The 19,034-nt window shown below is 35.4% G+C and overlaps 1 protein-coding gene across 5 annotated transcripts in view; it reads right to left on the bottom strand.

The window, feature by feature from the left end:
• The window catches only part of XPO4 (exportin 4), a 120,238-nt gene that overhangs the window by 60,248 nt on the left and 40,956 nt on the right, over window positions 1-19,034 (bottom strand). For 4 of the 5 annotated variants that reach the window (XM_035003719.1, XM_035003718.1, XM_035003722.1 and 1 more), the window contains 3 exons: window positions 18,472-18,582; window positions 9,017-9,133; window positions 8,124-8,277 (listed from right to left, as the gene is read on the bottom strand). In XM_035003719.1, coding sequence (XP_034859610.1) covers window positions 8,124-8,277; window positions 9,017-9,133; window positions 18,472-18,582 — 382 coding nt within the window. The remainder of the gene's footprint in view (window positions 1-8,123; window positions 8,278-9,016; window positions 9,134-18,471; window positions 18,583-19,034) is intronic. The other variant, XM_035003721.1, reaches the window with a different exon arrangement.

The raw sequence follows: 19,034 nt of genomic DNA, 5'->3' as shown, positions 1-19,034 counted from the left end.
CCCCACCCCTGCACTCACGTGCGCTCTCTCTAAAAAAATAAATAAATAAATGTGTGGCTTGTATGGTTTGTGAATTTTGTCACAATGCCTTAAAAAAAATACCACAGTACTTCTTAATCCAAAATTTATGCTATGTCAACATGTATCTTTTGTTTATCAATGCCAAACATAAGTTTCTGAACATGAATCGTCAATTAAGAACACAGTTGTTGGGGCGCCTGGGTGGCTCAGTCGTTAAGCGTCTGCCTTCGGCCCAGGTCATGATCCCAGGGTCCTGGGATCGAGCCCCACATCGGGCTCCCTGCTCCGCGGGAAGCCTGCTTCTCCCTCTCCCATTCCCCCTGCTTGTGTTCCCTCTATCGCTGTGTCTCTCTGTCAAATAAATAAATAAAATCTTTAAAAAAAAAAAAAAAAAAAGAACACAGTTGTTTTAATGAAAAGATATAATGTACCAAGCAGATATTTTAGATGACTTACAAATGTGAGTAAAATCTTAAAGTCTTCCGGATAGGACAATTACCCACTTCTTTCTTCTTTGTGAAGGAAACCTGATATATAATGAGGAATATTTACTACCCTAAGTGGATTAAAAAATAGAAGATCTAAGATTAAAAATTCAAAAGACTACAGTGTGGTGATGTTTACCCCAATTAGATTACATTTCCATTACTTTTATGCAGTTCAATGCTACACATTTAGGTGTGGATACATGTTTCGGTGGTTAGGTCAGAGAACTTTCAGGCTATCAAGTCCTCTTTTGTATTCCATTCCAACTTAACCCACCCTAGTGTAGGGCGAGGCTAGTCAACCAAAGTTGATATGAAGAGAGAGAAAAGGCATCATTCCCTCTTTCAAGGAACTTAAAAATTCAACTCAGACTGAGCTGCGGGACCATAATGTTAATACTAATCACTGTCTGATCTCTCACAAGAACTGTCTAGTGTGGGCAGTTGTGTAATCTTTATATATAAAGATCACGCTACCAGCCTACTGTCAGTAGAACAATGATTTTGCATTAGTGGTAACAGATTCACACACTTTTCCCCAGTCCAGATAATGAACCCAAATCTGCTAAAGACAACCGACCAGGGTAGGAAGTACAGTTCTACCCATGGCAAAAGCAAAGTTTCTTTAACCGGTAAAAAGATTAAACCCACATGGTCTTAATGCTGATATGAACAAAAAAATCCTGCCATCAAAATTAAAATGTATAGAATGGCCTTCAAGAATTCACATTAGATATTAAAAAACCAAAACTCTCCAAACAATTGTAATTTCTTGAGTATTCACTACTCACTTAAACCTAATACACGGGAAAAACATGTATTTAGTGGGCAGCTCTTTTACCATCTTCCCATCGACATCATTTTGCAAATAATATACTCTATGCTTCAGAGTACAGCCCAGGACTACCTTGTAAGTAGTGGCATTCGTCAAGAATTTATTGAACTGATAACCTGTTAGACAGTTCATGGAATTTAGAACTCAATGGATATATTTCTTTATAAATAAATAATTTGAAAGGAAATAATTTTCTAGTGAGAAATATGGCATTTAAAGTAATTAAGTCAGACCCGCCCAACAGACACCTACATAAATGATGTAACTTACTGAGCCAAAGGGGCACCAAAGGACACAGCTCCTGGCATGTAAAGTTCAACTTTTAAGTTGCCTATGGCCTTAAATTCCTAAGCAGTTAAGATCAGAGAGTTAAAAAGTATGTAAGTTAAGTTTCCTCTTGGGGAGACTTTTTTCTAATGCTCAATCCATTCCTCCCTGCTCCTGCATGGATTTAAACTATAAAAAGTAATAAGTGAAAAATCCGTGGGCTTAGAAAGAGAAAATAAAACTGCACAGCCTTGCTCAGACAGGAGCAAACAACTCAGTGGGCCTTCCGTTTGCTCTCCAACCACCTGCAGGTTGACATCAGAAAAGCAGTTTTGTTACCTTTCTCCTATAGCCAAAGGCCCTACTGGCTATGATGGTTCTATGTACTATAGTACGTATAATGGGATAATAACTGTAAGTAATATAGTGGGGTATCACAGGCAAGAAAACAGATACAAGAACTACCAAGTTTAAAAGTTCAACTACTAAATATTTTTCAAAATATTACAGTATAGGTTAATACATAATTCAGAATAATCAATTATGACTTAGGACTGAAGGGACTACTCCCAACATAACCTTTCCTTCCAATGGCCTGAAGTTAAATTCTTCTTGCTGGTTTCTCCTGGATACGTTCCTTGTAAAGCAGAAATATCCCTGGAAGGATAATACATAAACTACTTCATATACTGATTAATGACTTAATAGACTGACCTTTCTTTTAAAGTGTACAATAACAGGTATAAACAGAGAACAGTTTGAGGAAAAACTAAAAAAAAAAAAAAAAGGACTGAAGAAGAAACTTCACAATGGCTTTACACATTTTTTCATACACACAATTGAAAATTCCATCACATGCTGATTTCTACCACTTTGCTCGTCTACTTTTGAACAAACCTGGGCAAAGCTGATCAAACCAGCATTTAATAGCTAAGAATCTTGGATCATGATGGTAGGCATGCCATACATCCTAAAGCTTACTATCTTCCTCACTACCTCAACTGCATCCTGGACTATCTAAACATCCATACCATTGGCTATCTAGCACTACAACATCTTATTTTCTTGCCTCAATTCTGATTTCTTCCCTTTGGGTAATAAACAGGTTCATCTCTCCAAAGCATAAAGTACAAAACTAAACCAAACCTCCAATTGTCTCAAACTGCCACTCCATTTCTCACAGTTCATGGTCCTCAAAATACCGACACTTTCTACTTCAATTACCAATCACTACTCAATCACGGAAATGGCTTTTGTGCAATACCCGCCCACCTGGTACTCAAATAAACAGATCTCCACATGACTATCTGTGCCCTGATACCCAATCTACATCTTCCTTATCAGTAACAGAGCATGTCTACTACCTTTATTTTTTGAAACACTCATCTATCTTTGCTTCCCAGACTCCCTTGCCTGGTTATTCCCTCTGCTTGTCTGAACTGCCCTGCTCAATCTCTTTTGCTTTTTCCTGGTTCTTACTATTGCTGTACCCAAAGATTCTACCATTGACCTTCTCTGCTTCTCTTTGAATGATCTTTCTCACTCCCTTTACTTCAATGGCCCCATAAAAGGAATATCTCCCAAAACTTTATCTTTACCCTTAATTTCCCTCTATTAACATTCTACAACAGTTGGCAGTTGACCTTTACCGCACAATTTCTAACCCTTGGCATGACTGATATTTTTAAAGCCTTGAGACTTACTTCACATACTACACAATTTACTCATTGATGGTACAATTCAGTGGTTTTTAGTATATTCAGAGTTATGCAACCATCACCATGATATAATTTTAGAACATTTTCATCATCCAAAAAGCCCCATGCACCTAAGCCATCACCTCCTGTTTCCTTCCAACCGTCCCAGCCCTAGGTAACCACTAATCTGGAATCGTACATGTGGTCTTCTGTGAATGACTTCTTTCACTTAGGATGTATGATGTTTCCAAGGTGTATCCATGTTGTTGCATGTATCAGTATCAGCATTCCTTTTTATTGATAAATAATAGTGTATAATGTGGGTAAACCACATGTATCTATTTATCAGTTGATGGCTACTTGGGTCATTTCCACTTTTTGCCTATTATAAATTATACTGTTAAGTACATTCACATAAAAGTTTTTGTGTGGATCACTGACATTTTGGGCACAATAACTGCTTCTTGTAGGAGCTGTCCTGTGCATTGTAGATGTCTAGCAGTAACCCTGGCCTCTACCCACCAGTTGCCAGTAACACTCCCGAGAAGTGATAACCAAATACGTCTCCAGACATTGTCAAATGTCTCAAGTGTGCAAAATCACCCCAACTGAGAACCACTGCTGTAGAGTTATGATGTCTTCAGTGAAACTCTATGTATGTACATTAATCTTGACCTAAAATCACGGCAAAACAAAGTATTATAGGGGCGCCTGGGTGGCTCAGTCGTTAAGCGTCTGCCTTCGGCTCAGGTCATGATCCCAGGGTCCTGGGATCGAGCCCCGCATCGGGCTCCCTGCTCCACGGGAAGCCTGTTTCTCCCTCTCCCTCTCCCCCTGCTTGTGATCCTGCTCTCACTGTGTCTCTGTCAAATAAATAAATAAAATCTTTAAAAAAAAAAAAAAGTATTATATACTCTTAAATATTAATAAATATCTAAATATTCATGTATTCTTTTCATTAATACCTCTCTGCACATCCTAGCTCCACTGCTGAGTTAGCTTCAACTGGCTTTCTTGATAACATTTTTATATCATAATTTACATACTTCTCTGTAAGAAATTTCCAAAAGCTTCAGCAGCTAACGATACAAAATTTCCTTCCAGGCAATCTAATGTATATTTTGGTCTACAATCATATCCTTTATCAACAACTATCTATGTAAATACAAACTTGGAGGCTCAGCATGCATATTTAACCTTACAGATCACTGATTTATATGAATAATTTCTCCTATCAATCCTTTTGTATTCTAAATTAAAAACTGACGTTAGGACAATTAAGTTACATATTAACAGACAGAGCAATCATTCACCACCATGACATATCTCAGGTACTTCCTACTCCCCCAGCCTCTTCTATCTTTCTAATCAATAGTCAATTATCTGTTGGGATAACTGGAAATCCACATGCCAAAGAATTAAGCCTGATCACCAATTCACATCATATATCCAACTTAATTCAAAACAGATCAAAGTCTTCATATGAAGAGTCTACATTTAAGAAGCCAGTCTTAGAAGAAGACACAGGCATAAATAAATCTTCATGACCTTGGATCAGGCAATGATTTCTGAGATACGACAACAAAAGAAAAAATAATTGGACATCATCAAAATTCAAATTTTCTGTTTCAAAGGACATCATAAAAAAGTTAAAATATGACTCAGAGAAATGGAGGAAATATTTGAAAATCATGTATCTGTTAAGGACCTGTATCCAGAATATATAAAGAACTATTACAACTCAATTTTAAACAGACACAACAATTAAAAAATAGACAATGGATCTCACCAGGCATTTTTCCAAAGAAGATACATAAATGGCCCACAACCACATAAAAAGATGTTTAATACATTAACCATTAGGGTAATGCAAATCAAAATCACAATGAGATCACCACTTCAAATGAACTAGGATGGCTATAAACAGACAAATAACAAGTGTTGGCCAGGATGTGGAGAAATTAGAAACCTCATATAATGTTGGTGGGAATGTAAAATGGTACAGCTACTTTAGAAAACAGGTTGGCAACTCCTCAAAAGATTAAACACAGAGTTTCCACATGATCCAGCAATTCTACTCCTAGGTATATCCCAGAGAAATGAAAATGTAAATCCAAACATGAACTTACAATGAATGTTCATAGCAGCAGCATTATTCATAATAACCAAAAAGCTGAAACAACCCAACTGTCAATCAACTGATCCATGAATAACTAGAAATCTGGTATATTCTTACAATAGAAAATTATGTGTATGTAGAGACAGAAAGAAAGAAAAAGAAAAAGAAAGGGACAAAATGTTTTCAACTGATGAATCTTGGTATTAGGACATCCGCCCAATTCTTTGAATTACTCTTGTGGTATCTCTGTATGTTTAGAATTACATCAAAATAGAAAGATGCAAAATAGAAAGCACATTACAAAAAATTATGAATAGGGACTAATACTGGCAATTTAACACAGCCTCATTTAATATGATACCATTCTAAATGATCCAATATATTTGATACAAAACACACATTCTACAAGGTCTACTAGCTATTATTCTAACTTAAAAGATATATCATTTTTTAAAAAGCCAACCACTTTATATTAACTAAGTTAAATTTGATCTGTAGGCTCTCTTCAAGGTACTAAGTTAAATAATTATCCAATTCTCTTCCCAATGGTTACAGAGATCACCAAGGAATTGCCAAAACTAGAAATTATACCAGAATCGGGTTCCTTGAAACTGACTTCCTTAATTAGCACTAAAAGTGTAGCTTAGTTGAATTCCATTGCCATGCTCTTTCCCCTACATTTAAAGCTAATCCACTTAAAGGAAGCAGTACTGGACTGGAGTTCAGGTGGCCAACAAATGGCTACTATGCAAACATCTATGGTCAGATATGAATACATCTGTAAGTCATGAAGTAGAATATATGAAGGTCAAGATCTACTTTTCTTTAAACAAGGAATTATTTCCTTTGGGAACACTGTAGCCTGCAGATGACAGGTTTTCCAAAGCTTTATCTAAATACTTTGTGAAAATATTTTATGTGTGTGTATCTTTAGACAAACTTTGTTTCCAAACTCCCACAGCACTGTTTGCCTTTACAAAACAGTCTCTCTTCAGCCAACTACATTTCCCCCTAAAACACAGACTTTAAAATTGGCTCCAATATATGCAGTGTAACTTTTGTTGATTTTCCCTACATATGTAATTAATGTTTTGATAACTCCATATGGCCTGCTACTTTTTAAATCTGTCTCAAAGTTTTTCAACATCTTTCTTTTTACTAACAAAAACTGGAGCAAAAATTATATTGCAACACTCAAAGGGGAAATTTTTTAAAAAGCAAACCTAGGAAAATATGTGCCTTTTAACAACCAAAGAGAATATACTGAAGACATAAAATTAATAATGAGTAGAAAGATGATCAGCGAGCAGAGATAAAAGCAGAAAGTGATTAACATCCCTGTAAGCTCTGCCCCACAGAGCAGCAGCTCACCATGACTGCCTTGGGGAAAGAAAACTGGAGAACTCAACTGAATCAGAGACTCAATACCCTGTCCAGCTTTTCACAGTTTTCTACTACATGAGTGTATTAACTTGAAAATAGAAGAAAATGCTGTACCTAACCACACTTAGCCCCTTTAAAATCCCACAATTTTACCAGCCCAAAACAGTAGGTAATTTCTAGTATGTGAACGTAGCAACTCTTGGCTCTGTTGTAGCAAAGATGAGTCTCATCTTAAATCTCTGGTATGGCTAAATATGTATTTCCTATATGCTTGTCATCTTTTTCTCCTAAATAGATTCCTTAACCCCCCAGACCCAGGCCCCCAAGAAAATACTGATTAAAGACATGTATAACAAGGGAAATTAAATTTCCTATATATTAAGTCAAGAAAAAAGTAGAACACAGACAGCTGATGAGCTTCTTTATTCAAGTAAACTATTAAAAGCTCAATAAATAGTAGCTAACTCCTGAGTGTTTTAAATGTATTGCTACATTTAATTCACTCAACAATCCATATCCCCATTTTATATTTGGAAAAACTGAGACTCAGTGATGTTAAGTAATTTGCCTAACATCAGCTAAGAATTGAACCTAGATTTGTCTGATTCAACTATGATAAAGATGAAGAGACACTAGATAGTACTGCTTTCAATCTATCAATAGGCAGCAAATGTTCTAGAAAGCAAATCATAAACCTTAAACTAAGAAATACAAATTTTTCAGCTTTAATAACTCATTTTTAAAAAGCAGACATACAAACCTACAATATAACCCATTTAAACTTATTTTGTATGAGCTAATTAGCTAGAAATAAAAGTTTTATATTTTTATATTAAAAAAGGTCTTCAAAGAATAAACATACTACTACCTTACTATCTACACTTGAACAATATCTGCATCCATAAAGGTCAAATTAGAGAATGCCAAATTAGTCTTACGAGAGTCAGCCAAAAAATCCAATGTAATCACATGTCACATGGAGGAAATGATTCAGTTTCTTGAATTCGCTTCCCACCTTCTTCCTTTTCCTTCCTAAGGAACACTGCTATTTCTTAGTTAGCAACAGCCCCCTTATCCACTAAATGCTTCCATTTATTTGACTCTCTTCTACAAGGTTGTAAATGAAATTTTAAATCCTGTAAGTAGTCCACTGCATTGTGTATTATAAAATGAAAAAAACATTAAATTCCATTTCTAAAAAGACTTTTCTTTCAACAACATGCTTTACAAACCTGCAGAGATGAAGTACTTTTAGCCATAATTAAGTCATCTATGAAAATTACCACAAATAAACTCTTTGGTTGTTAAAAGGATATAATTTGGAGGAAGAAAGTTCCAGCTCAAGACTTGATTGGCGAGTGCAAGGTAACGCTGAAATACCGAAGACATCTGAGCATTGAGGTTCTCCCGCCTGCTGAACTCCTGAAGAACTTCAACCGTTAACATGAAGATTTGACGAAGGTCTTCTTCCTATAATAAATAAATCACACATATTTTTCAATCAAAAGCTTATTCAAAATGTATTCCCATTTAAGAACCATAAAACAAAACAAAAACCTTAAAATATTCAATGCAAAAACACTACCTCTTTAAGAACATTTTCCATTTTTAGGTCTGCTCATAATTTATATCACAAGTATGCTTTCAAGTGACACCAGTTTGAATGCATCTACTGTAATATAAATGCTACTCCGTAAAGAAGCTGAGTCTTTGACAACTACTACAGAGCTGGAGGGGTCAGTTGCTTTAGTGCAGAGCCCTCGGATTTAAGCCAATGCCTTCACATAACTTTACTTCAGAGCCAAACAATACATATGAGACAAAGAGCCCACACCATCTGCAATAACATTTTAAATACATGGCCCTTGTTGGCATTCTGCCAGGCCTATTTTAAGGCCAGCAAAGTCCCACCAATTGAATTAGTTACATCTAAACGCAATAAGAACAAAATAAATAATCTAAGGATCTTTGGAGTGGTATTTCCTTTTTGTTTAAAGACTAGAATTAAACAAGAAAGCTAAAACTGTCAGCTATGTTCACCAAATCTTTATCCTATCCTATCTTTTATCCTTTACTAAATGCTATGAAATCACAACACAAATCTTCAAGTACAGGCCACATTCAGCTAGATAAAGTAAATGTTCTCACTCCATTAGGAACAGATTGTGTAAAAAGTGAACAATCTAATAAAACATAAAAAAACCAATACCTGAAAAACTCTTTTACAGTTACCATGGAATTCCATACTGAGTCCAATGTTGCTAGTTTTACTTGAACTTGAGAATTCACTCAATAGTGCAGTTAGAATAGAACAGGCCAGGGTTTGCTGTAATTATTTGATAAGAAACAACTGTAAGGCATGTTTTTTCTAATGCTTTGTTTCAATACAGTATTTGTTCAAAGAACATTTTCTATCTTTAGATCTTCCATTATATCTTTAGATCTTCCATTATACCTTTAGATCTTATACCTACCAGTCAGAAAACTAGGTATGACAAAGTAAAGATTAGCTCCCCTTTCTAAGTAGCCTAGTAATTACAAATAGTACTTCCTCAATTTCAGCTACACAAATCCAACTGACTTGAACTCAGGACATACATCTATTCAATCACTGAGTGCAAACAACATTTCAAGATAACCAGTGTTGAATGTATTATTTCATTTACTTCACACAACAATCCATATCCCCATTTTACATTTGAACAAGTGAGATTTGGAGAAGGTAAGTAATTCAGGCCAGCTGAGATCTGAATTCAGGTCTGTCTGACTCTATGTTCTCATGTTTATAAAGTGTATTTCGAAAGCAGATGAAAGTGAAACAGATTATATAGCATCTAAAACATTAACGAGGTAATTCTCAAGTTTTTTAAATTGAAAATGAAGATTTTCCTTCTTAATGGCTCTATCCAACAGGCTCCTAACATCAACTTACTGCTATTACTCATAGACTATTTAGAGTCAAGGTGCCAAGGATGGAGAGGATACAAATTATTTTGGCAAGTTTCCAGGGGTTAAACAGAAATATGCACACTACCTCTGAACAACCGAAAGATTAAAGTCAAGATGATACTATTTATGCAAGCTTATACAACAGCTGAACACAGTCATACCCACCCACCAACTGCAACATCTTTGTTCAGAAATGCTTCTGATGTCAGTACCTTGACCTTACAGATGCTTATCTTGGCAAATATGAGCAAATATACATAAAATTAAATTCCTAAAGAATGGCATGAGTTGATATTTGCTGAAGCTGAATGATGGTTACTAGATGACCAATATACTATATGTCTATTATTGCATATGTCTGAAATCTTTCCTCTAAAAACTGTAAAAAAAAAAAAAGAATTAAATTCATATTTGCCTCTTAATCTCAATTAAAATAAGCATGGCTGTATAATTAATATTTATGGATGACACACCAGCCCATACATTCAAGCATTTTCTTAGACTCTGCCACACCAGGAAGCCCTAACAATAGAGAACACATGCAAATTCCTTCAGGAATCTGGGGGTATAGACCAAGCTGCCTTCAACAATAGTAAAAGTACTCTTAATATTCCTAGTTTAGTTTAAATACACACACATAAACACAGAAACTCACACACATACACGCACTCACTCTTGTAATTTTACATTAAAATATACATTTCTTTTAATACAAAAATGTCCCCAAATCATCAAGAGAATTGTACAAGTTTAACTGCCTTTGCATGGCCCCAGGCACATGGAGGAAGAAACCTGGTCTGAGAAACCAAGCACTAAAGAGCCTCTTATAGAGAAAACAGTCTGTTGTATTACTCAATTCATTTTACACATTAACAGAATTTTAGAAACTCACTAGTACAATCCCTTCATCTTTTTTTTTTAGTTAAGAAAATTGTATTTTAAAAAATAGCTTTCTTTTGAAATGGTGATTAACGATCAAAGCGCCAACAATCAAAACTTCACAGATACATTTAAATAACACTGGGACCAACTATGGACATAGTTTTTAAATATACCTAGGCTTTAGTGGGGAAAGTAGGTATTAAATCCAAATTAATAAAATTCAAAGCAAGAGATCTAACATAATGTATTACAAGATCCTCTGATTCTGGAAACATTTCATAGCATCCCATATTTTATGTCTTTTAACCTTGGTTTTTCTCTCATCCTTTCTAAATAAGACTTCAGTGAATAGAACATTATGAACCCAGAAGCTCTCATTAAACACAAATTTATCATTCTCACAAATAATTAACTATAAAAATTTACACAAATAATTTACAAATTCCCACAAACTACTAATGTCAACCTCTACTCACCATAAAATGGCCTACTTTAAAACTATGACCACATTCAAATTTTCAATAACACACAACTCTAATGAAACAACCTGTACTCACAATGAAGCTTTATTTTTATGTGAAATAAACATTTCCTAAGAGTACATGCATGTGTTTGAAATCAGGATATGAAAAAATGAGTGAAGAAGAAGGGAAAGAACAATGAAAAATGAGGACTTTCTGAGGTTAATGCTGCTTAGAAAAAGGAAGGATTTCTATCATTTTTTTTTAAGTAGGCGCCAGGCCCAGCGTGGAGGCCAATGAGGAGTCTGAACTCACGACCCTGAGACCAAGACCTGAGCTGAGATCAAGAGTCAGACGCTTAACGGAGCCATCCAGGCTCCCCAAAAAGAACTTTTAAAAATAAAAGTCTCCTTTAACTACAAACCTCATCACACAAACAAAGAGCCCTCAGGGGGATGGGATGGTTTCATGAGCAGCAATAAAGATTACCTCTCCAAAACAGCAAACTTTCACGTTATTTAAGTAAAATTCACCCATAAAGGGAAAGTACATTCTTAACACATGATAATTAAGAACAAAACAGAGTCTTATGATAGACTCAGTTCTCCAAACATAAGAATATTTTGTTCTTACCTTTGTCCTATAAAAATAATATATCTTAACCTTAGAAAAACTAGAAAGTACAGAAAAGCACAAAGAAAACTGCCCACAATCCTACCATACAGAGGTTATTACTCTGAACATCTGTTCACAGTTTTCTAATTTTAATACATAGGTATACATCATTTATATATCATTACTATCACCTGTATGTATTTTATATTCTTTTTTCCACTTTATACTTATGAAATAAAAAGACGAACTTTTTAAAGCAAGTAAGTTCTTTTCAAATTACTGCTAAAAGACGTAAGAAATACATAAAAATATATTATGCAGCATGGTTACAAGTATTATCAGAAACCAAATATTCTGGTGTTAACCTACCTAAAACTACCAGCTTTAAAAGAACTACAATTCAGTAAGATAGTCTCATCATTAAAAGATATCAGTTTAATTGCTCCTTAATTTGAAAGCCCTGCAAGGATTTGAGATTAACATTATAAACATTTGATATACCATACCACTAGGGTTCAAAGATGCCAAATTAACAGAAATTCCTCAAGAATGATGAATAATTAAACATTGATTGTGGAGCAAGAGAGCAAAGCACTTCCACACATATTCAACACAGTATTTCTCCCTATTCACAGATCACATATCACATTGCGTCCAGGACTCATTTCCTAATATGTTTACTCATTTTCAGTATTTGGTTATCAACTAAATCTCATTAAAATCAAGTTACCTTCATAGCAGGTGCAGTGCATTGTAATGAAATAATGAGGGAAGCAAGCCAAAAGTGAAATCCTATGGGAAAAAGAGGACAACTCCTTCTCAGGACAAAGAGGAAAGGGAGCAGAAAAAAGCATCAAATCTGCCTCTGAGAGATCACAAGTTTTGTTTTTCTTACCCCTGTAGAAGGTTCCTGTCTGCCTGTTTCAGACTTTCAGGTCTCAGTGGTCATCCCAAGTGTATTACCTCTTAACTCCCTCTATAATGATCAGTACCTTCAAGTGCTGCCTCTCTGCCCTTTGTCACAGTCAGGGCTAGATATTATTTCTGTACCAGAGACAGGGACTCTGATACTTAAGAAGGTCAGAAACAAAAGCTGTTGTAAATAATTTAGAGTGGTGAATTTCAATGAAATCAGATCAAAGTTAACTGATTAGTATACTATAAGACTAGTAAGTCTAATAAAGTTAGCAGTGATTAGACCAGTATAAAATACCGTTAGTACAAATCTTAAAAGTGTAAGAGGTTAACATAACAATGCCTCATTTATCCAAGAGCATAGAGAATTAAGTTAATATCTGTTAATTTTCCAAATGCAGCCAGCAAACATTTTCAATGCAACTTCCTTCACATAAATTTTTCCAAATGAATTATTCCAAGGGAATTATTTTATGATGTTGTAATAGAGAGAATACTTGGCATCTACTAAAACGTATGAGGCTTTACATCCTTTGCCAAAGTGACGCCAGGCCCAATGCTTTTTGATTTATGTTTGCTACAGTTTTTCTCCACCATCCTTTGTGCTAATCTGATTAGCACTAACAAATAGTCCTAAATTGATCATTTTTGTTTTCAACAAGTTAGAAATCAAATAAAATTTTTAAAAAACTATGTCTAAAATAAATTTTAAATTAAAATACTCTACAGGACTCTTTCAAGAGTCTAGTACGAGGATCTTACTGTTTTGACAAAGGAGTTAGAAAATCTGGGTTTTAACAGTCTAAGATTTACCACTTCAAGTAACCTGGGCAAATCGCTTCATCTATCTTTGCCTCAGTATTCTCATCTATAAAAGGGGTGAACACCTTCTGCCCTGTCTAATTCATATGACTGTCCAAAGGTTCCAATTAGATAATGCGTGTAAAAAGATTATGTATATGCAGCAGTTTATGATTTGAGAAAGTAAAACGACAACAGTATTTTTATCATTATCATAAAAAATATCTATTTTGGCTTTTTTGGTTACACTTCTTGATTATTATCTACATCCCATCAAATTAAAATCACAAGATAACAGTTAAAAAAAGTTATAACTAAGGCATCATTAAAGCAATATAGTAGATGCTCAGTAAATCTTAGCTGGATTAATGAATCAACGTTTACTTCTATGCCTAACACCATATTAACAAAAGGCAAGTGGAAAATGAATACATGATGTGTTCACTATTTTTTAGTGTTGATAAATTTCAAGAAGAAAATTTAAATATGTAAAACAAACAAGAAATTCAATGAGGTCTCAAGTTTATAAATGAGTTTTAATGTTTTCTTTCACTGAAGTACTAAAAATTCACAAGTTCACTTCACTAACAACTTAAGTAACTGTTGTCTTCACATCACAATCCTATAGCAGCATTCTCATTTCTAGTGAAAGCCATTAATTTCAACAGTGAAAAAATACCCTTCAGAGATAGCTTGCCTTACTCACCAGCTTATTGTCATAAGCACAAGATATTCAAACACTAACTCCAGCTGACAAAATAATATACTCTTGTTCAGAGAGAGGATTGTCTCTTATAATAGCCTGGCTCTTACCCCAGGAGATTTATTACCAAGAATAAACTTTATGAAAGGTTGCCATACATAAAGCAGACTTCCAGCTGTTCTTCTAAGCAAACATCAATGAGACTTGTGATAAGAGAGATTAGGTTGGCTCTCACATCCAGGGGCATCACTGCTGTAGACAAGTGAATTTCTCACCCACTTCTCTCTAGCATGGCAAAGAGGAAGACAGGAGGCTTAAATGCTAAATTAAACAGCTTATTTAAAAGTGATTTAACATATGCCTACTACTTTCAAAGGAAATAAACATTAAATAGATTTAGCTTAAATGTTTATTTAAAATAAAAAATCTAGCTAATTTCCTTAGGAAGTAAAGTCTCCAGGTCTAACGCTTTCAAATTAGTAGAGTGAGTCTGATACTATTACAAACCGAGATGAAGTAACCACAGCAACCTTTATAACCACAGAAAGAAAACAGCCTGTCCACAAAGACATGCATGAAACAACATATTATTTAATCATTGTACCAACACATTTACTCTGAAAATACATCATGATACCTGGAAAACAGACTGTATTTAAAAAATACAATCTCCTTAGGAAATGTTTTATGATAAGTTATTCTTCCATAAAACTATCTGTAAAGAACTAACACTATAAGAGACTTCTTAAAAGCATTTAAAGGGAAGTTACCCGTATTCTTTTAAATACACAATTAGTTTCCACTCATGAATAAATGCATAAATACTTTCTTCTAATTTCAATACTTAAAATATTATTTGCATTAAAAGAGATGATGTATTAGAGTGTATGTCCCAAAGTTCTATTAAGCAAAGGGTGTTGGACCACTAGGAAGATAAAACACATTTGTTCAATGCTTACTAATCGACTTAACATCATCTTTCCTTGTCTGGGGAGCCCCAGAAATGGACAATATCACATTTATTTTACAAACAGTATTAGTAAATCAGGGCCTGGAGATGGTAAATAATTTGTACAAGTTAATAAGGTAGTAAATGGCAGAGCTGTTATTTAAGCCTAAACGTGAATCTAAAATCAGAATCAGTGTTCTATTACACTATACTGCCCCAAAACTTATTTGAACATGTACTTTAGACTAGTATAAGGGGATGGACCACCAAAAAATATAAAAGGGAAGTGGGAAAGCCAGACTACATACAGTTTCTGACCAGTGAAGGTTGATGGGAACATTATTCTAGAAGAGGAATGATGGGAAAGTTAGTAAACTAAATAATTCATGAGATCAACTCTTCCATCTATAGGAAACCAACAGTCAGGTATCTCTTCTTTTTAAATAGCTCTTAAAATTACTCTTCTAAAGAAAGTTTCAGTGTTCTGATTTTAACGTTCTATTTTACCCTCCCTCCCACTAATATTCATGTCTCTGAGATTAAGAAAATCTTAAGTAAATTCTTACAGCATTCCCACAAATTCTTAGTCTCAGAACAAAATAGAGAAGAAAATATATTAAAATGTTGTACTGGTCTGTAACCTCATTTTTTTAGACCTGCCAAATGAGCTAGTTTCAAGCTGCCAGGCAAGGACAAATAGGGATGGCCACACGGTGGCATGGCAGGCATTTAACACCGTGTAAGTGTAGGAGTACTTTTCTAGTTTAATGTTTCAGTGTGGTCACTGAAGTAAATTCGTCCAGTAATCTTGAAATTAAATTCTACCTCCTACTACTGACTCCGTACTACTATAAAAGTTCTTAATCTTGTTAGTAGAAATTCAACTAAAAAAAACAAACAAACAACTTTCTGTTTTGGAATATTTCATGAGGATATTAAATTTATCCACTATTTTCAGAGTGTATGCACTGTGAATAGAGCAAAATCTCTCAACAGTTACATCTGTTCCAATCATTCTTAGAACATCAGTTATTTCAGTGGCTCAAAAAGATCCAAATGCCAGGTTGCATTGGGACTACTTTTTGTGGTGGGTCAAATTACCCAAGGGGAAAGAAAGAGAAGAACACAATTCCTGTGCCTTCAGTATCCGGAGCCAAGAAGCTACTCGTGGGGGATAAGGACAGGCCACAGAAATTCTACCTTAACACTGAAATCCCAGCTGACATGATCAACAAACCAACAAAGGAAAAAGCATTAGTCATAAACATATAGATCCCAGAATTACCAGTTAATTTCCTAAAGTTTAAATCCTGGTCAATCACAATGAGCTGGACTCCTTTACTGCAGATTAGCAAATAAAACAGTATGTCCTCAAGTAGAATCTAAAATATGACGAGTAACTTGATTCAGAGCAGTAGGGTCTAGGATAACATTTCTAAGCAGCAGCTTTAGTTCTAAACCTTTTCCGTACTACTATTTTTTTCCTTCCAAATTTTTATTTAAATTCTAGTTAGTTAACATATAGTGTTATAATACTGGTTTCAGGAGTAGAATCAGTGATTCATCACTTACACAGAACACCCAGTGCTCATCATAACAAGTGCCCTCCTTAATACCCATCATCCATTTAGCCCATTCCCCACCCACCTCCTTCCATTAACCCTATTTGTTCTTTATCGTTAAGGGTCTCTTATGGTTTGCTTCCTTCTCTTCCTTCCCCCTTCCCATATGTTCATATGTTTTGTTACCTAAATTCCACATATGACTGAAATCTTTCTCTGGCTTATTTTGCTTAGCATAATACACTCTAGCTCCATCTACGTCACTGCAAATGACAAGATTTCATTCTTTTTGATGGCTGAATAATACACCATTTTGTGTGTGTGTGTATACATATATATAAAACATATATAAATATATATACATACATACACCCCCCCATCTTCTTAATCCATTCGTCAGTTGATGGACACTTAGGCTCTTTCCATAGTTTGGCTACTGTCAATAATGTTGCTATAAACATCATGGTGCATGTACCCCTTCCCTACCACTTCTGGCCAGTTATAGTCTCTACTTGTTTTTCCATTAGCCATCAATGACAGCCACCATTGGATTGCACACATGGCCATTACTTAGGCAACAAATGCTAACAAAAATCCATGCAAATAACAAGATTACCATTACACAACTAATGTAGGCAATCCCGAGGCATCAGCACCACAAGAGCAAAGCTCATTATCAGAAATGGAGACCATGTCTACCAACAGAAATTCTGAAAGTATAAAGATTAACATAAGTAAAAAGTAGCTTCCCAATTATTTTTATCTAAAAATCTTAAATGGAATCTTGAGGACTATTTTTAAGAGAGCTTCTCACTACATAAAACAAAGCCAAAATGACTGATAAAATGCAATGACTCAAACATGCACATATTTGAAGTTGTTAGTTTTATGTAAGCAATTAAAACTTTCCAATACTAAGTGGGAAAAAAAAAAACCACACCCATAAAATCAGACCTTTGGATTATCAAAGTCTCTAGAACTACACTGTCCAATATGGTTGCCACAAGCTATGTGCAACTATTTGAATTTCAATTAATAAAAAATAAAAATTCAGTTCCTCAGTCACACCAGCCACATTTCAAATGCTCAAAAGCCACATGTGTCTGGTGTAGTGGCTGCATATTGGGAGCAGAGATCCAGAACATCTGCATCAACACAGGAAGTTCTACCGGAGAGCAGTACTCCTGAAGAAATCTGCTGCAAAAATGGCAAAGAACATATCTAACACAATCAAAAACTGTTCTGTATCTGTTCTGTGACGGTCGTTCATACACAACTGTCACAACCGAAGAAATGTACATTTTATTTTTTTTTCAAGATTTATTGATTTATTTATTTGATTTTTTTATTTATTTGCAAGAGAGAGAATGAGAGACAGAGAGCATGAGAGGGCGGAGGGTCAGAGGGAGAAGCAGACTCCCCGCTGAGCAGGGAGCCCGATGCGGGACTCGATCCAGGGACTCCGGGATCATGACCTGAGCCGAAGGCAGTCGCCCAACCAACTGAGCCACCCAGGCGCCCCAACAAGATTTATTTATTTGACAGAGAGAGACACAGCGAGAGAAGGAACACAAGCAGGGGGAGTGGGAGAGGGAGAAGCAGGCTTCCCACCAAGCAGAGAGCCCGATGCGGGGCTCGATCCCAGGACCCTGAGATCATGACCTGAGTCGAAGGCAGACGCTTAACATCTGAGCCACCCAGGCGCCCCAGAAGTGTACATTTTAAATGGATATGGTAACACAAGTAAATTATTCCTCAATAAAGTTGATAAGGAAAAAGAATAGATATATGACCACTGGTGCATTCCAAAGGAAAAACAAAATATACTTTGGGTATGTAGAAGAAGTTCCAACGTCCTGACAACTTGCTTACGCAGTCCTTCAGTTGAGACCCTGGTACATCAGACTGGGGATCCAAGCCACAGTGGTGGACAGATGGCTAGAGCAAAGAAGAGAGTGCACATCTGCTTATGGTAAGAGGTATGAGGGGTGGGAGATCCAAGATACTATGGAAAGTAAGGGACAATGTTAGAGTACTCCAAAAATGTACCTACACCCTAACCTCAAACAATCAAATATATTATTAAAATCATACCACTCATTGAGGGGCCACTGAAAATGTAAAGTAATTCATAAGAAGTTGTAAGGTGTATAGCCTCACATAAATATCTTCCAAATGACTACCCAAAATATTTAAAGATTTAATACCTGAAAATCAGAAGAGCCAGGTATTACCAATCCCAATTCCACAACATCCTTCAGCTGATAACAGTCAAAAGTTCTAACCACGGATCACAGCTGATCACTAACACCAACTCCAACTCCTCCTGCCTCTGACAGGAGGCTACCACCAGTCACTCTCTAGGCATGACTAGTTCTCAAAAGGTAGAC

Source organism: Mirounga leonina, unplaced genomic scaffold, assembly GCF_011800145.1.
Source record: "Mirounga leonina isolate KUSES-001 unplaced genomic scaffold, KU_Mleo_1.0 Mir_127, whole genome shotgun sequence".
In the NCBI taxonomy this organism is placed as follows: domain Eukaryota; kingdom Metazoa; phylum Chordata; class Mammalia; order Carnivora; family Phocidae; genus Mirounga; species Mirounga leonina.
The sequence above is the reverse complement of the archived record's forward strand: the minus strand, read 5'-3'. Positions and strand labels throughout refer to the sequence as shown.